Below are 19,463 nucleotides of genomic sequence, written 5' to 3'. Positions count from 1 at the left end.
TGATACCAGCCGAATCTATTTTTTACGCCATCTACCTGATTCTCTAGCTAATACTTCTATGAATGAGTGTTGAGAAAATGATAATTCTATATCATTCTGGATTCTATACCAGTTAATTCTATAACTATATAATATTTAATAATGAAAGATAAGTGGTAATTTGTGGGACACATTCGTCGGTTATTAGGACTTTTTTAATTTATTGCCTTGCAAGGACTTGGAAATGTTATTAAAAATAATTTTTTAAATTCTGAAATCCTGCACGCACGCATTTTTAAATATTCTTTAAAGTTTTCAAATTCTTTTAAATTCTTTAAAACTTAAAAATTTCAAAATTATATAAATTTCCAATATTTCCAATTGCAGAATTTCGAAATTCTTTAGATCTCAAATTCTTAAATGCTTGGTGTATCTTTAAATTGTTACAACCCTATATTGTTATATTCCAGAATTACTATCCTAAGTTGCTATATTCTCAAATTACTACATTTCTATATTGTCATATTCCCAATTACTACTACCCAAAATTACTATTAATCCAAATTGTCATATCCTGAAATTACTAGATTCTTAAACTGTTATATTCCCAAATTAGTACATCCCTAAAATGTCATATTACAAAATTGACATATCTCCAAATCACTACATCTCCAAATTAGTACTAATCTGTATTTTCATTTCCCTAAATTGTTACGTCACTAAATTACTACATTTCAAAATTGGCATATACCCAAATGACTACATTCCAAAATTTTTATTTCTCCAAATTACTACTTTCCCAAAATGTCATATATCCTAAATTATTACTACCCCAAATCCAAATTGTCATATCCTCCAATTACTAGATTCTCAATCTATTATATTCCCAAATTACTACATCCCCAAAATGTCACATATCCTAATTGTCATATCCTTACATTATGTTCCGAAATTACTACATCCCTAAATCATAATAAATAAAATACTATCCCCAAAGTACAACATCCCCAAATTTCCACATCCGTACCATTTTCCCACCACAACACTGCACATGTTCGAATGATCAAAAGATATATGTACATATTTATAAACATATACATATGCATATTTACATTATCACAAAACAAGCATATATATTATCAAACAAGAAATGTAGACATCATATGACATTTTAGTAGTTCAATATACTTGAAGAGATTAGCGCACTAGTACCTGCAGGATTGTCACTTCGTTGCAGATACAGTCACAAATGAACTTGTCACTTCCATCTTCAAATTTCAATCTCTTTTTCCATGCATTTTTTTTTGTCTATAAAACTTGTGTTAAATTAAACGATATAACAGAGAATTACAATGTTCTTTTTTAATAGAAGATCGGATAACGCGGCGTCACGGGACGAAGAGGAGACAACGCGAACGAAACGGTTCAACAGACAAAACTATATTGACGAGGATGCTACTAACATCAAGCTCGTGAACTCGGATTGCTCGTCAACATGATATATAGCATATATACAGTATTCACTCACTAAGTACCTCGATAAGTCCTTTGCAAACTGTTGCTACCTTGTTACTCCATAAAATTGAACGATCTATTGTTCTTTCGGGTCGTCTTTGACCAGCTATGAATCACCATAACGAGCAAAACAATTAGATTCATAGTATTTTTGGAGTTACCAAAAAATAACGGGTATAGTTGAACAACGAAAGTGTGGGAAGTCAATTTTTAATTGGTACAATTTTTAATTTAAGAATTTGGAAATTTTTTATTTTTTTCAAGCTAGGAACACTTTAGATTGTAAATTATTAAATTTACAAATTTGTTGATTTGTATAGTTTGAAATTTGGGAAGTTGAGAATTTGGGGATTTAGGAATTTGGTACTTGGAGAAATTTGAAAATTTTAAGAATTGGAAATTTTGGAATTTGAGAATATGAAAGCTCGGAAATGTAAGTATTTGAAATATAAGGTTTTGAAAATTTAGGTATTTGAAAAATTGAAAATTTGTAAATTTGGGATTTAAAAAATGGTAAATTGGAAATTTGAAAATATGAGAAATGGAAAATAAAGATTGGAAAAACTGAAAAAATTAGGAAACTAGAAAACTGGAAAACTAGAAAACTAGAAAATTAGGAAACTACAAATTTAGAAAACTAAAAAAACTGTAAAACTGGAAAACTAGAAAACTAGAAAACAAGAAAACTAGAAAACTAGAAAACTAGAAAACTAGAAAACTAGAAAACTAGAAAACTAGAAAACTAGAAAACTAGAAAATTAGAAAACTGGAAAACTAGAAAACTAAAAAACTAGAAAACTAGAAAATTAGGAAACTACAAATTTAGAAAACTAAAAAAACTGGAAAACTGGAAAACTAGAAAACTAGAAAACTAGAAAACTAGAAAACTAGAAAACTAGAAAACTAGAAAACTAGAAAATTAGAAAACTGGAAAACTAGAAAACTAAAAAACTTGAAAACTAGAAAATTAGGAAACTAGAAATTTAGAAAACTAAATAACTAAAAAAACTCGCAAACTAAAAAAACTCGGAAACTAGAAAACTAGAAAACTAGAAAACTAGAAAACTAGAAAACTAGAAAACTAGAAAACTAGAAAACTAGAAAACTAGAAAACTAGAAAACTAAAAAACTAGAAAATTAGGAAACTAGAAAACTGAAAAGCTAAAAAACCATAAAAATAAAAAATTAAAAAACTATGAAACTAAGAAACCATAAAACTAAAAAACTAGAAAACCACACAATCAAACATTATAAAATTAGAAAATAATAAAATAAAAAAAATTAGTAAATTAGACTTCTCTCTTCAAAAAAAATAACGATCGTCAAAATGATATTAAACATAAATCACATCCATCAAATTATTGCAAAATTCAAGAAATAATGCAATCTTATTAGCAAAACTAGTACTAACCTCGTTCGTTGCATTTGCACAGAAACGTGTTGAAAACAGATTAAAGTTTCACCTTATCTCTATAAATAACTCTGTCGTCTACATTCTTGCTTGAATTTGAATTTTTTCATTTGAATTTGAAATAAAAATTCGGAAGGAACTATAGCGTCAATAAAAATCAATTCATAAATTAATTGATTATTTAATAAACATTTAATTACAAACGATTAATAAACGTTTACACATTGCCTCTTTAAATTAAACTTGTTAATTTAAAAATTGTTAATTATATACTGTAAATAAACTGATATATATTGTATATCTGCGAGTATCGACAATGTATTTATTTATTCAAATTATCAAACCAAAAGTTTAGTACCGCAATGGCAAGATAAGAAGTTTATTATGTTAGATTTCCATTTCCTCGAGCGAAACACTGTTTGTCAAAATTTGTTCTGGCCAGTCATCCCTGCTAGTCATTTCTTTGTTAACTTTCACTGACGTGTCTCGTGAACTAATCTGTACAGTTCAATTTAAATGAATTATGTATTCCGTTGTTCCTTTTATACCTGTGTGACAACTGGTCAAACAGGCTTATTCATATTTCATTCATCATATTATCTGCTTATCAGTAAATAATATGTGAATATGCAAAACTTTCCATCACTCATTTATAAATAGTTGCATGAAACACTTTATGGTAGAAAAACAAAATGTGAGTGCATTTCTTTATATTCTCTATATTTATTTATTTTTGGAAAATTTCTATATTAATGGGTTAAGTTAGGTTCCGTTTGTATTCGAAAATTTTAACGCACATGTATCTCTATATCCCAAAATCTCTACGCATATAAATTATTATATCTCCAAATTTTTATGGACACAAATTCCTATATCTCCAAATTTCTTTCCCTTAAAATCCATATATTCCTAAATTTCTATATATCTAAATCCCTATATTCCCAAATCTTTATGTCCCCAAATCTCTGAAAAGCCAAATACTTATATCCTCAAATTTGTACATCATCAAATCCCTGTACCTCAAATTTCTACATTACTGAATTTCTATTCCTCTAAATACCTATACTCTCAAGTCTCTACATATCTAAATTTCTATATTCCCAAATACTTATATCCTTAAGTCTTTACAAACCCAAATCCTTATATCCCCAAATCTCTGTACCACAAAATTTCTATATTACATGTCGTACATTCTCGAATTTTTATGCCCCTGCAATCTCTACATTCTCAAATTTCTACATACCTAAATCTCTGTATCTCCAAATCTCTACACCACCAAATCCCTATACCCCAAATTTCTATATTCCCGAATTTTTATGCCCCGAAATTGCTATATTCTCAAATCTCTACAAATCCAAATCTCTACGCACACAAATCCTTCTATCGCTAAATTTCTACATTATTGAATTTCTACGCCCCGAAATCCCAACATTCTCAAGTCTCTACGTACCTAAATCTCTACATCTCTAAATTTCCATAAATCTCTAAATTTAGAGATATTTAATATCTCTAAATTCCAATATCTCTGAATCCCTAATATACTAATTCAATTCTTTTATTTTTTATATCAACTGTATCCCCATTATAATTCTACAATCTTTCTAATTTACTACATTCGTTTGATTTATTATATGTATAAATCACATTCCCATTACAATTCTACAAACGTCCAAACTAATTTCATTAGAATGGTAATTATAATTGCTACCTTATCAGCGATTTATCAATGATTATTTAATCTAAGCAAATAGATTTTTTTATCGGAACATCTTTCAAGTGCAAAATGGAACGATAATATTTTCTCGTCGCAATTTGTGTCACGAATAAATTTTCATGATTTTTCTTACAATCTTTTACTTAAAATACTTGTCCTTGATCAACTTTATCACGTTACTCGTGCATCTTATCGTTCTCTGTTTTAAAAAATATTATACGACGTCACGAATTTTTGGAATTTTGTAATATATTGGTCAAACAGTCAGTTAAATTTTTTTTCAGTAGCATTATTAATTTTATTATACACCGTATGAATACTATTTCAACTTTTATACAAATCATCGGAGAATACAGTACACGTAGTCTCTAGTTCAATTTTAACACTATATACGTGTTATGTGCAGATTCTATGAAATCTAATCCTTGCAATATTTATTTGGTGGTACTTATTACAGATCGCTGAGAATATCATTTAATAATTAATTTTTATATTGCAGTTTGCATCAGAATAAACAAAAGTAGTAAAAAATGAAAAATCAAAACCACAATTACGTGAGTGTAACCATCAAAGTGTTTAATTCACGTGATCGAAGTTAAAGTTTATTCCTAGTCAGCAGTTGCTTTATGAAATCTGCGATGTTCTTTCCAAAGAAACTGTTACACAAATAAAGTAGGTATGTACTAACAGGTGCAATCAAAAGTCACAAACATTCACACGGTCCATCAAACGTGTCATTCATCATCAAGTACAGAATCGCATACAAGTTAGTGACACACTTTAAAGTTATATACGTGTATGTATCGAGGATAGGTGTATTAAATGTGGGGGCCATCAGAGAGTTAGTTGCGAACATCCGGTCACCATAATAGCCTTTGAACTTTGAAATGTCCGCTTCGACGATCATTATTGTCGTCTTGAAACCACTTTGTTAAAACATCCTTATTGTCACTGGTTGCTTGAAATCATCATCTAATTATTTACTAGTCATCTAATTATTTAGTAGCCACTAATGATCAACATTTAGGTAGTTACAGCAGTTATGTAATAATTGCCAACCACTAATCATCATATAACTACTACTAGTTATTAGTAATCGTCCCATAGCTACTGCTAATTAGTAGTAATAAATAAATAGCTGTCACTAGTTACTAATACTCATCATATAGTTACTACTAGTTACTAGCTGCTGTCATGTAATAGTTACTAGCTACTAGTAATCATTATACAGATAACCACTACTAGTTATTAGTAATCATCATATAGCTACTGCTAGTTACTAGTACTCATCATGTAGTTACTACTAGTTACTAGCAGTTATCATGTAATAATTATTAACCACTAGTAATAATCACATTACTACTAGTTACTAGTAATCGTTATATAGCTACTGCTAATTACTAGTAATAAACATATAGCTACTACTAGTTATTAGTACTCATCATATATGTATATGTATACATATTATTACGAGTCACTAATTGTTATCAACACCTTATATTTAAGAAAAATGTTTAAGAGAAATGTTATTATCAATAAAATTTAAAAAAAAAAGGTTTTATCATTAACTGAAAGTATCGTTAACAACTTTAAGCTCTGATAGACCTTTTTAATAATTTATAATATTCCGTGGCCACGCACGACTGTTTCCAATATGGCGGTAAAAATCTCTAAATGAAGTTTACGGTGACCCGAGTAATTTTCTTTTATACAGCCACTAACCTTATATCAATTAATCGTCGTAATTGGCTAGTCTCTTCCTTCGCTTAATTTCCACCGATGATTGTGCAAATGGAATGAACACGCGTGACCCGGTAGCTGAAGAATGTCGGTCTTCCAGTTGCTTGGACTATATCATTGTCCATTGTAATTATCTGAAAGCTTGACGGCTTCTGATAACCTGAGAGATTATCATTTTCATTATCAGACAATCAACAACAAACTTCGACGGCTTCCTGATAGTTGATACTTCATCGGTTCTTTCTAATCTTTTCATTTTGTTATGCACGGTCGCCATTATTTAATAATATTCAAATTCAAATTCTTAAGATGTTCGGAAATAATTAGACTTCGGATGACAATATATTAAAAGACATTTATAAACACATTTTTTAAATTTAGATATTGATACTTTTATACGTTGTTCATTTTTAATTCACAAATAAAATTTAAGATCTTATTTTGCTGAATTTAAAATGATACAGATTTTACATACCATGTAAATGATTTTACATAACATCTTTTGTTTCAGAATGATACTAATAAAAAATTAAATAATGTTACAAATTTGCAATGTTTTAAAGAGACAAACAAACGTTACTTATATTAATATTAATTTACTTTATGTAGTATATTTGCAACAAAATTCAATGTTGAATATTAAAAAAAGTTTTTACATTCTTGACCCAAAGTCATTTTGTAAACATTTACAATAAATTAATTAAACTGAGAATATGTAGTCGTATCTCTAACATTACCAATAAAAATAATGAAAAATATACTTCTTTATTTCCGTAGAAAATTATGAACTGGTATTTGAAAAATTCAATCGATAATATACGAAGGAATTTCTTTGTTTTGTTCACGTTTTTAATTGAAAAACACGTGTTCTCATTCTTAGGACAACAGTGACCCGATTAATTATGAAGTGGCATATTTGATACTCACTACTCCGGTTTATCGAGACGTATCAGGTTGTTCATGGCGCAGAGTAGTCCTTTCGTGTGAACTAGTAAAATTAGATAGTTTCTTAATAAAATTGTTGATGATCTGCTGGCAAAACGTAGCGTCGCTTCAGGTATAGATTGTTCTGGAGAACGGAGAGAGCAGCTGCTACTCTCCTTTCTATCGTTTCTCTGTTTTTACCTAACGGTTTAGGCTATCTTGTCTAAACTAATCACCGTGATTACTTAACAACTTTGTACGAGCTTCAATCATAATTTTCTTACACATGTGCTTAAATCACTTCTATTCCGAATGAAGATTCTGTTTGTTTTAAACGTATCGAACAAATGCTATACTAGGATAAAATATGAAACTAGAAATAAGATTTCAGTACTTGAAATTAATATTAAAATATTTCTTTTGTATCTGTTTTCTTAAAATGTTGCAAAATAAGACTACACTATTTTTCTTTAACTACATTTTTTATATAAAGAACATTTACAAAAATGATTAAAAAATGCATTTACGTAATTAATTTTTATCACAAGATTTAAGAATCTTCGATTAATTAAATTGTAATGTTTGCTGGTAGAGATAAAAATGTTACATTTACCATATTTCAAAGAATGTTTACATTCGAACTACATCGTATAACACAAGACAAATACATTTAAGAGAATATTTAGTTTTCAAGAGTCAATCCATTAGCATTTAAAATTAGCATAAATTATCACCCCTTCGCGATTGAATTGCTACTTTGATTACGTGACCTTTTCTCTTGCCGCTTACTATTTTAAGACGTTTAATTCGTATAATAGCGTCCATTTTTCTAGGATTTTCTCTGTTGTAAAATTTTTATAATTCAAAGAGATTCATTCATTAAATAAATGAATAATAATAACACACATCATATTATTGTAAAGTATATAATTAACTTAATAAGCTGAAAATATTGTTCAAGTCTTGAATTTCTAATTGTATGCTCAATTTTAATTAGCCGCATCTATGTACTGTTAGTTCTTAATATTATGAACAAGTTTTATAAATTAAAACTAAATTACATGAATTAATTCTAAATTAAGTCAATTAATTTCATATTGTAGCGCGCTTTAAAAATAATACTGCTGATACCATCTAACAATGAACGTCAAAATCAATGCTGGCGCGGAAATGTTCAAGATTATGAATTCTTAATGGCGCGAAATGCACCCACTAACGGAACGGTATGCGCCTGACGTGTAAGCCGCAGTGAAGGTATTAAAATAACAAAGTTAACCTCTACGCCTCCGCCTAGAAAAGAATCAGTATTATTATGTTTCTCTTCCTAAATACTGTGCAAATGTGATACATAAAGTTTCTATGGATCTTTAAAAACAACAAAAATAACTCAGGCGAACAAAATACTTGATCTATTTGAAATGTATTTATATTGGAAGAGTTATCTAAGAAAATCTTCGAACTTTATCGAATGAAACATAGAATTTGGAAATATAAATGTGCATCTTTAAACATACAGTGAGCGTAAAATGGCTTATAAAGTTATAATTGCAATACAGGTTTTATTGCTCGTCATATGTATAATAAATGTTTAAATTGTACTAAAACAAAATAAAAGTACATCTTTCATGCAGTAATTTATGTTTGTTCAGCCTTAACTAATATTTAAGCTTGAAACATATATAAATAAGAGTTCTGCATGAATACCTCTTATTTATAATCATATACAAGTAAGTTGCAAACATCTACAACTTAAAATTACTAAGATATCATTTCAAAAAAAGATTTCATTGTATGCTTTAACTTTCATTGATTTGTATAAAATATACAGTATTATAACAGAATCAATAAAATGAATAAATTGAATTTTTAAATACTGTCTCAGATAATGGCCAAATCAAGCAATCCTAAAGAAAGCGTTAAAGTTGCAGAAGAAAATGTTCTTGTACGTATATCAACTACTGTATTAAATTTGCAGTTGCAAATACTAGCAATACTGTAAATATTGCTTAATTACAATTAAATAAATATTACTTTATATTTAATGTGAAATTGAGTATAATTGCCTTGCGTGTACACTATATTCTCCAAAGTTTTGCTTAACATTTTGTGTTAACACTTGTTATTTTTCATTTTGCATTGGTAACTTAACTGTTACATACAGTGTGGTGATAGTGCAAAAGAATACCTTGAGCCTAGATTCGAGTGTCCTATTTGTTTAACTTGGCTACGTGATCCAGTTTTAACATCTTGTGGTCATAAATTCTGTTCGCAATGTATATACACTTGGCTTCAGTAAGTTATATTTCATAGTAACAAGTTAACAAATACATGTAACCCATTACATTTACAATTCATATTTCCTAATTGAAATTTCATTTTCTAGAAAGGAAGGTGCATGTTGTCCAGTTGATAGCAAACCATTAAAATCTGAAAGTGATTTGTTCAGAGATTTGTATACGAGCAGAGAAATATCACAACAACGTATGCATTGTCCTTATCAACAGTTTGGTTGTGAAGTTAATTTATCTCCAGTGGATATGGAGTCACATATAAGTCAGTGCATGTTTAAAGGACAACTTTCAAATTCAGAGACTATGCACTGTCACTTTAAAAATGTTGGTTGCACAGAGACCTTTTGTACAGAAGAAGATTTACATACACATTTAGAAAGAAATATAAATCAACATTTAACTGTTAGTTTATTTGTAGTTGATACAGATATAGTTACTTATTGTATTAACAGTTTAATTCTCATTTGTTTCCTCAGATGGTTGTGAAAGCATTGCCCCAAGAATCTGCTTCGCGAAATAATGTTAGCGCGCTAGTTGCTGAATCAAAACTATGGGATCCACCATCTAAAAATGCAAGTTCTTTAGAAAAAACAGAACCATCATTAGAATGGCAACAGTTGTTGAAGTAAATTCCATATTCACATAATAAAATGTTTATATCATTATATATTACTCTAATGATAATTCATTTCTTTTTACAGAAATTTGTATGAACGAATAGTACTGTTGGAACAACAGAATAGAGAATTGTCTATAACTGTTTCTAATCAGAAAACTCAACTTACAACTTTACAAACTTCTTTAAGATTTAACCAAGAGGAAGTGTTTTTACGTAGTTGCAATGGTGTTTATATTTGGAGATTACATTCCTTCCAAGAAAAACTTCACAGTATGATGAGTGACCCACTAAAAATGTTTTACAGTCCTGGTTTTTATACCAGTCTTCATGGTTACAAAATTTGTGCTAGAATTAATGTATCTTCTAAAGATCCTGAATTTTTATCACTGCTTTTACATATAATGAAATCAGAAAACGATGACGGATTGGATTGGCCATTTAATGGAACAATGTGCTTCATTTTGGTACATCCACATAATTGCGAAAAAGATATACGAGAAGTAACTTCGTCTAGGCCAAATCTAGAAGCATTCAGAAAACCAGTGTGTGAACTGAATAAACGTAGTTTTGGTTACACTGAATTCGTACGAATTAGGGATTTACCAGATTTCGTACAAAATGACAGTTTGATTTTTAGAATAGAAGTTCGCGTTTATGATAGATTGCAAACACCGAACATAATATAATATTAGCCAATTTTCAGAATTACCAGATATTTTATTTGTAATACGATTTTAAATTTTTTACACAAAACTTATGTATTAAATATAAACAAATACCGTCCAATCTTAATGTGGTAATTGACTTACAAATTTTTAATATGAATATTGTTGTTCGATACAACTGTAAATATTTATGTAAAATAACATGACTTATTACATATTAAAATACATGTATGATTTTTACAACGTCCTATTTAGCATTTATCTAATCAAATTGAAGAATCTCCTCGTTTTATGGACAGAATTTGGCACACGCGGTTGGCTAAATATTAATCATTCAAAAAGTGCATACACATATTGATAAATTTTAGATGGTACAAACGTTTTTGTCGAACCAGGTTCCAAATATATATTGTATGTAGTTATTTACAAATATTTTTAGAATATTGATGTTTCTAAAAATGCAATATATATGCTAAATATCTATTTTGGACCACTTAGAAAACTATTGGGTAAATGAAATATTTGACAAGTATTATAAGTATTATATTAACACTTCAGTCTTTATTTAACCATCATCTTTTTAGTACCAACAGGAATTACACTTATGACTGGTTTATTTTTTTTCTCGCATTACTGCAACCGGTTGTACGCATTTTGTAAATATTTTTAGTAGTAAGATGATGAATGTTTTTCGTTTACATGCATTATTGTTGATCCGAGGTCCTCACAATTAACTTAATAACAATTTTATTCTTTGGAAAATACGAAAGAATAAAAATAATAAAAATGGCTCTACAATATATAAAGTACCACATGATGGCCTTTTTGAATATATATCAGGTGCACTACAAATTACAGAAATAATTATTTATATAGCGATATCTTTGACTTTATAAAATTCTACCTTTCATTACGTTACAATTTGGGTCTTGATAAATCAGGTACAAATATTTTACAATATATAAGACCTCCATCATATTTTAAAATATAATTTATATCGTATGTTAATAATTTATATTTATATTTTTAGAAATCTAGTGCAGTACTAACTCATACATGGTACATACAAACATTTCAGAATTATCCAAATGTCCGAAATATTCTGATTTCTTACCTGTTTTAAAAATAATGTAGTATAGTTGTGATAATTTTATAAACAGCTTTTGTAACGTTTAACATATAACCGTAAAATAATTTAATTTACATGTAAAATGTATGTTTCATCTTCTGTATATTTCAATTAGCTGAATTATAGAACAATGACTTAAAATATTGCTTTAAACTATTCTAGTTTTATTCATGGATTAATGTAGATAGATAGCTAAATGTATACACGTTTTGTATACTGTTTGAAAAACATCTGATTGCTCATCAAAGTCCGCAACGAATTCAATTGTTATGCGAGTCGTCTATTTAAAATTCACGTTAATATACTACTTTCAGCATGCTAGATTTCAACTACCTACGATTAATCTTTCCGATTTTTCAGAGGTGTCAATGGTTGTTTATGTGGAGAAGGAAGTGGAGTTGAGGTAGCACTCTTTGGAATAGTTAGCATGTTTTCCTTCCCTCTAATATGCATACGTTTGTCTTCTGCTTTTAATTTGTCTATAATTTTCTGCTGATGTTCTATTGTTCTCATTTTTATGCTTAAATCCTAAAAACATAAGAGGAAATTATGTCCAACAGATCGTAGATATTATATCGTACAAAGTTTATACTATATCGTATAAAGACAGTGAACATACCTGTTCCAATTGGCTGATTTTATCCTTTAGTTGAGATAGATGCTTAATTCTTTGTCTGTGATTGTGATGGCCAACCAGTTCGGCATACTTTTCATTAAGTTCTTCATAATTTTTCATGATATGTTCATTATATTCAGTAAGCTTTTTGTTTTCCCTAAATTGTAAAGAATACACTTAATACTTTTAATTTTTCAGAATTTTATTACAAGGTATATGAATTCGCAACTCACACTTCAAGGAATTCTCGCCGAGCTCTTTCTTCTTCTAGCTCTCGCATAATTGTTTTCTCGAAAGTTTCCAACTTATTTTGTTCTTCTTTAAATGATCCCGCTTTATCCTGAACATAGATAATGCTTTGGTGATCTATAATTTATCGTTAAATTTTATACACTTAAATTATTAATTACCTCCAACTCCTTATTTCTTTCTTCAAGATTTTTAATTTTGTCATAAAGATTTTGAATTTTAGATTTCGCCTGCAAATATAAAAAAAGTAAGTAAATTCCTTGCTTTTGTATATACTAAAAAGATACGCGACATAATTATTTTGAAAATATACCTCGTTTAATTCCGCTTCATATTTTTCTGAGTGCTCCTTCAATAATTTATCATGTTCTTTCACAATTTCTTCGCGTTCTTTTAATTGTTCACTAAGCTTAGTATTCAGCAAATCCACCCGAGAAATTTCGATCTGTTGAGCATCATGTGTTTCTTCCAATTTAAGCAACATATTTCGTGCTTCTTTGAGATGATCAGCCATTTCATGAAGCTGAGCTTTTATCTTATTTTAGATGAAATAAATCAATTTAATTATTTTACTAATAAACAATGTTTTAAATATATTTAAAAAAGAGAACTTACTTCAGCATTTTCAGCAGTTTTTGCAGCACATTCAGCTTGCAATTTCGCGACTTCTTTTGTTGCCAACTGTTTTAAATCATCAATTTTAGCTTCAAACAGAGATTTTAATGATTCTACTTCGCTCAAACTTTCAGCTTCGAGTTGATCAACCAATCCTTTCTTGACATCCAACTGTTCCATCAAGGTATGTACTTGTTCATGAACCATTTGCGAATTATTACGCATAATGGTTAATAAATCACGGTGTTCACTGATGCAATCTTCACCGCGTTTCAATTCGTGTTGTAATCTTTCCACTTCAGCATTACTTTGAGCCAAACGTTTGGTCAAAGCAGCAACTGATGCTTGATTTTCAGCCATTACAATTTCAAACCTGAAGAAATTATCCTATTTTATATGAAAACATAATTCATATTTTCGTCTAATGCAAAAGAAAATAATTAGGTACCGCTTTCTTCTAGCCACCATTTCTGCTGCTTCTGCTCGAATTTGATCCTTCAAGGCTCTTAGTTCTTCTTTTTTCTCCGCTAACTCGGTTTCTGCCCGATCCAATTCCATTTGTAAACTCTGACCGAAACTTTCCTAAATTTAGAAGAATAATTATTTCAAGATAAAATCAATAAATTATTATTTATTAGAACGCCTACCTGTGTTTCTGCAGAGGACTTTAACTGTTCAAGTGTTATAGAAAGTCTAGTAATTTCAGCGTCCTTCTGTGATAACTTTTCATCTAACGCTGCACGTTCAGTTTCCACTCGTACCAAACATGCTTTATATCTCTCTGCAGTCATTCGCATTTCTTCTTCCACTGCAGCTTTTGCTTCCCTAATCATAGCGTTTACCTACACCAGTATATTAAAGTTAATAAAAATTGCACCCAGGTGCCCCTTAACGAGAGCACAAATTAATTAGCAAACATCACACCAACTGGAAAGTAGAAATTTGAGAGCACCAAAAGAGAAACACCCGTTGTTAGCAATAAAGATCCTTTTATTATATCAGAAGTTATCTAATAACTGCTTTGATACTCTAAACAGAATGTTTATTGCAATATTAGAAAAAGCACTCAGTCAGTGATGTTTTTTATTTTACGCACGTGTGACCCGCTTACTTTCGCGTCGTTCTCGGCGATTATTTTTTTAACTCTTTCATTGCATTCGGCACGGCAAGCTGCTAATGTTTCCCTCGTCACCGTCTCTGCATTTTCAACCATTTTGTCAGCATGTTGTTTTACCCGTTTCGTTTCTTCTTCGATCTTTCTAGCTGTGAGTTCTTTTAATTCTGCAATTTCTTTATCCCTTGCCATTGTTAACTATATTAGAATTTAAATAGCATAAGTAGGTAAAAATATAATCTTTTACGCGAAAAATAAAAACGGACATTATATAACAAATTAATTCGCATACATTTTCTATTTCTTTTAAATAATCTCGTTTTGTATGTTCTAACTGGTGATTTAACTGGTATTTTTCATCCTCGTGGAGTTTCATCATATCAGCTACCTCTTCTGTATGTTTCTTTATGACAAGATTATATTTCTTATCAGATTCCTCCAGTTGATGATGTGCCTCTTGTAAACGATTACTAACCTGTATTACAAAATGTGTTAGGTAAAATATTAAATAAACAAGAAACAAAGAATTTAAATGCTTACATCTTTATACAGTCTTTGGATATTTTGTAATTCTTCTTTAAGAAAATTATTTAACTCGTCAGCATCTTTTGCTTTAACTTCAGCTTCCAGTTTCTGAGCTGTTTCTAATTTGTACTCATTTAGAAGAATTGTTCTCTCGTTTTCAAAAGACACTTTTAATTGCTCAATCTCGTCATTATGTTTATATTTTAGATCATCAACCTGTTTTTCTAGCACAGATACTCTTCTCGAAAACTCTGCAATACGATCCTTAAGATCACTTTCAATTATTTTCCGCGCTTGAATTTCGCGGCCTTTTTCTTCCGAAGCTTCTAATAATTTTCGTCGAAGATTTTCTACTTCACCTTGATACTTCTCGTCATGACCGTTCAATATTTCTTGCTGTAACTCGGCCTGCAATCAAAAACTGTAAATTACACAACAATAAATGTAATAATTCAAATTTCAATCGCGGAGAAAGGTTTTACTACCATCGCTTCCATATCCTTCTTGTGTTGTTCTTCCATTTGCGTCTGCTTTTTAAATAGTTCCTCAAGTTGTAACTGTAATTTTTGTACTTCTCCTTTCATATCTTCGATGTGTTTCTCTTGTTCTTGTATGGTTTTGTCTTTGTTGGAACATTCTACTTGAAGATCCGCTAACTGATGCTGCGACTCGTATTTGAATTTTTGATCTTGAACCGGAATAAGTGATCGCGGCTTTGATTTCTTCCGTGGTAATTGAGGCTGCAAGTAACACATTTTGAATAGTGAAATATTTTTTAAAAAATATTAATATTTCAACAATTTATTAACCCTTTCAGCAAAATTGAATCGAGAAATAATAAAGATTAGTTACATTGAAAAGTATTTCAAATAAAATTTGACCGTTTCCGCGCGTCACATAATTTGATAAGATTAATTTTTTTGTCAATAGATACATAAAGAAGAGGTCATAAAGAAAGAAGGTCATTTAACGTCGATTTAGAATAATTTTTTAATATAGTTTTCATCTGGTCAATATCTAAGTCAAGTTATTTAATTTGTCTCAGTACAAATACCCAGTTTGCCCGATTCTAATGGCAATACTGTTCCATATATATACAACATTTGAGGTTAGAAATACTCCATAAGTAAAGGGTTAATTTCTGTTTCAACGGGTAACATTTGTTCCAAAGGTAATTTTGATTTCTCACCGTCCTAAAAGTGGGCTTTATAGTTCTCGTGCTTCTAGTACAAAGTGACAAACTGCATTCGGCACTGGCGACGCTTTTGTCATCGTGAAATCTTTCTGATTTTTCGATCAAAACTATACCTTTTACTTTTGAATCGAATTTTGGATCATATGCTCCAGGTGCAGGAACATCATCTATAAAAATTTTCAATAATATTGCAATTAGAAATGCACGAAAATTTAAAAATATCAAAATACATATCTCGAAAATTATATTTCGGGATTCAATAATGGCGGGATTCTTTAGAATTTCAAGAGTTCAAATCACATTTCCGTGATATAAATGCATCAGAGTCTAATTTAGTACAAGAGTAAAATTTAAAAGTTTTAAAATGCAACAGTATGTGGACACATTATATAAACTATACAATAATCGCGCTTATGTGGAAATAGGACGGCAGTACCGTTGTTTGATACAGATTAACTGTAAATCTTTGTTCTGAGTGTGGATCAGTTATATATACGAAATTTTAATAAAAATAAATTCAAAATGAACATAAATTTTATACGTATTATATTTACTTGTATTGCTTTATTAACTGGTATTATTGGATTGTTATTGAATTATGTGGAATGTTACCTGCCTACTTTAATTATTCGTACTTATCGTTATGGTAAATATTCTACAAAAGTGTATCAACCATTAGTTGCAAAAATAGAAGTACCTAAAGGGTGAGTATAATTAATAATACTGATCTATATCAATTAATGAGGATATCATTACAAAAGTCTATATAAAAAATAATACATGTTCATAATATTTTAGGTGGTTTAAACATTTCTACGCCTTTGCTGCGCCAGCTTCTAGTTGTGTGTTATATTTAGTTATTTGCAAATATTTCCAGAATATTGATGTCCCCAAAAATCTAATATGGATGCTGAACATATGCTTAGGACCCCATAGAAAACCATTAGGTACATCAAATTTTATAATTATACGTATAATGGTAGCATTTTAATTCTTATTTAACCCTCTTTTTTTCAGTATCAGCAGAAAGTACATTTATTGCTGCTTTACTTATAACTTTTCATTGTTGGAAACGATTTTATGAATCTCATTTTGTAAATATTTTTAGTAACAAGAAGATGAATATTTCTCATTATGCAATTGGATTTTTTCATTACATAGGAACTTTAATATGCATTATTGGCGAATCTGAGGGCTTTTTTGAAGGTAATAACACAATGTTTGATTAAATGTTTCTTAACTACTGCTATAACTCACTGAACTTTTGATTTAGATATGAACGTAACTTTTTCTTGGAGAAGAACCACATATCCTCAGCTAATATGTGCAATGATTTTCTTAATATCCTCGTATACTCAACTTAAAACCAATTTTATTCTCAGAAACTTACGAAAGGATAAAAATAATGAAATTAATACTACAATATATAAAATACCACATGGTGGCCTTTTTGAATATGTATCAGGTGCATTACAAATTACAGAAATAATTATTTATTTGACAATGTCTATAATACTATGGCAGAGTTCTACATTTCATTTTATTACAATTTGGGTCTTGGTAAATCAGGTATGAATATTTTATAACGTACAAGACTGAATTGTAGTTTAAAATGCAATGCATACCATATATTAATGAAATATATTTATTTTTTCAGGTATCGACTGCAGTGTTAACACATAAGTGGTATATACAAACATTTCAGAATTATCCAAAATGCCGTAAAATTCTGATTCCTTATCTATTATAAATATAGTAAACAAAGTCTCAGTATATTTTAATAAAAGTATACATGATTAAGACCATTTTTATAAGCATCATTCTATAAGTATTGTTGTTATGAATGATATCAATAATTACACAATATGAATTATATTAATAATTAATTAATGTCACACTTGTTAATGTAAGCATTGTTTTCAGCTTTAATATGGAATAATTATTTGACTGATTTTACTAGCATAGTACTGATTTTTAAGTACTTGTACTGATTAGAAAATTTCAGATTATTTTTAATAATTATTGTTAATTTTATTTTACTTTTGTTTGCAGTGAACTGTTAGCTATTAAGGTTATTTATTGTCAATAAAATAATATTTCAAGTTCAAATTAATGTCTTTTTAATTACAATAAAAAAAAATCAAGTATTATTAAAAATCAAGCTTTGAGTAAATAATCTATTATTGAAATCAAAGTAAAGATAATGCTTATTTAATACATCAAAAAATTGGAATCAGAAAGCATGTAATATTAAAATAAATGATAATTTCGATGCATACTGATTTGTGCAAAGAGCAGGCAAAAGTGCAGACATCTGTTTCTAAAGATAAGGGGTGTCTACTGCAATAGAAATATGTGTCCCAGGTGTATCCTTAGAATACAATGACCGCACTTTTTTCACGGGTCCGTAACGGAATCGATTGTCACTGTCTTTTGTCCTCCTCTCTTTTCTTTTCGATCGCATTTAAAAATTAAATGGTCTGGCAGATTATTTTCTGCACGTCCTACATATTTTCTAACAAATCAGATTTAACCTTTAATATAATTTTATACAATGCCTTTATGTAAAATCAATAATGTAAATAAACAATAAAGTAATGTAAAAGTGTGTTAACATACATGTCATCTTCACTGATTGTAGATAATTAATTTAAAAAAACGATAATATCAGTATTTTTAATAATTAACTTTATATTCAACGAAATAGATATAAATCAAGTACTTCTTTAAAAACACAAGTACTTTCTGGAACATTACATATTACATGCCCGCCAAAACATTACGCGTCGTTGTTATACAATTTTGACACAAATACAATAAAAAATTGTTTTCAACTTATTATTACAATGAAAAATACATTCATTTAAAATATTATGAAACATGCACTAAAAGAACATAACGAACGATATGTTTACTTACTTTCCTGTTCGTTAAACCTTTGAATTCTAGCTTTTGAGAATGACATAGTAAAACAGTTTTAACGTACTTTAAAATAAAATCTTTGATAACTTAATCGTAAACTCAGTTAATTATAAAAACACGTTGAACTACGTTTCCTTTCGATCACTGTCTTAACGAAAGGAAGGTCACACTACGTCTACTTCGCATTCGCATCCAAACTTTTCTTCCGTTAGAACGTTCGTTCGTTTTCAAGATTTAAAA

General features: G+C 29.2%; 4 protein-coding genes across 17 annotated transcripts in view; 2 read left to right on the top strand and 2 right to left on the bottom strand.

The window, feature by feature from the left end:
• Positions 1-7,389, bottom strand: part of ZnT77C (Zinc transporter 77C) — a 19,603-nt gene extending 12,214 nt beyond the window's left edge. Inside the window, exons 1-2 of one of the 3 annotated variants that reach the window (XM_076540110.1) lie at positions 7,287-7,389; positions 6,342-6,519 (exon numbers count right to left, since the gene is read on the bottom strand). Coding sequence is in view for 1 of the 3 variants with exons in the window: in XM_012292820.2 (XP_012148210.1) it covers positions 2,906-2,919 (14 nt within the window). In the remaining 2 variants the exon portion in view is untranslated. Of the gene's footprint in view, positions 1-1,191; positions 1,479-2,905; positions 2,935-6,341; positions 6,520-7,286 lie in introns of those variants that run through there. The other 2 variants (XM_012292820.2, XM_012292822.2) reach the window with 2 other exon arrangements.
• Positions 1-13,311, top strand: part of LOC100883601 (TNF-receptor-associated factor 6) — a 14,625-nt gene extending 1,314 nt beyond the window's left edge. The window contains exons 2-8 of one of the 6 annotated variants that reach the window (XM_012292814.2): positions 5,119-5,295; positions 8,387-8,537; positions 9,166-9,225; positions 9,445-9,575; positions 9,667-9,976; positions 10,051-10,199; positions 10,276-13,311. In XM_012292814.2, coding sequence (XP_012148204.1) covers positions 9,169-9,225; positions 9,445-9,575; positions 9,667-9,976; positions 10,051-10,199; positions 10,276-10,879 — 1,251 coding nt within the window. In that variant the 5' untranslated portion in view covers positions 5,119-5,295; positions 8,387-8,537; positions 9,166-9,168 and the 3' untranslated portion in view covers positions 10,880-13,311. Of the gene's footprint in view, positions 1-5,118; positions 5,296-8,386; positions 9,011-9,165; positions 9,226-9,444; positions 9,576-9,666; positions 9,977-10,050; positions 10,200-10,275 lie in introns of those variants that run through there. The other 5 variants (XM_076540118.1, XM_012292815.2, XM_012292813.2 and 2 more) reach the window with 5 other exon arrangements.
• LOC100880692 (uncharacterized) lies at positions 11,391-19,361 on the bottom strand. 3 transcript variants are annotated; one of them, XM_076540105.1, is made up of 14 exons: positions 19,221-19,361; positions 16,296-16,468; positions 15,592-15,846; positions 15,122-15,514; positions 14,874-15,056; positions 14,564-14,779; positions 14,115-14,309; positions 13,916-14,049; positions 13,468-13,840; positions 13,166-13,387; positions 13,014-13,082; positions 12,837-12,943; positions 12,607-12,760; positions 11,391-12,515 (listed from the first exon to the last, which is right to left on the bottom strand). In XM_076540105.1, exons 1-14 carry the CDS (start codon positions 19,264-19,266, stop codon positions 12,327-12,329), a joined length of 2,709 nt encoding a protein of 902 aa, XP_076396220.1. In that variant the 5' UTR covers positions 19,267-19,361; the 3' UTR covers positions 11,391-12,326. The 3 variants fall into 3 exon arrangements, with proteins under 3 accessions (XP_076396220.1, XP_076396221.1, XP_076396222.1); XM_076540106.1 differs by having other exon boundaries at positions 14,579-14,779; XM_076540107.1 differs by lacking the exon at positions 19,221-19,361 and adding an exon at positions 18,921-18,942.
• On the top strand, positions 15,474-19,463 carry LOC105663503 (polyprenal reductase). 5 transcript variants are annotated; one of them, XM_076540129.1, is made up of 5 exons: positions 15,474-15,550; positions 17,179-17,248; positions 17,319-17,507; positions 17,575-17,870; positions 17,959-19,463. In XM_076540129.1, the coding sequence occupies exons 2-5, from the start codon at positions 17,209-17,211 to the stop codon at positions 18,049-18,051; spliced, it is 618 nt and encodes a 205-aa protein (XP_076396244.1). In that variant the 5' UTR covers positions 15,474-15,550; positions 17,179-17,208; the 3' UTR covers positions 18,052-19,463. The 5 variants fall into 5 exon arrangements, 4 of the variants coding, with proteins under 4 accessions (XP_076396244.1, XP_076396242.1, XP_076396243.1 ...); XM_076540127.1 differs by lacking the exon at positions 15,474-15,550 and adding an exon at positions 15,841-16,214; XM_076540128.1 differs by lacking the exon at positions 15,474-15,550 and adding an exon at positions 15,841-16,277.

This window comes from Megachile rotundata, chromosome 15 (genome assembly GCF_050947335.1).
Source record: "Megachile rotundata isolate GNS110a chromosome 15, iyMegRotu1, whole genome shotgun sequence".
In the NCBI taxonomy this organism is placed as follows: Eukaryota; Metazoa; Arthropoda; class Insecta; order Hymenoptera; family Megachilidae; genus Megachile; species Megachile rotundata.
The sequence above is the reverse complement of the archived record's forward strand: the minus strand, read 5'-3'. Positions and strand labels throughout refer to the sequence as shown.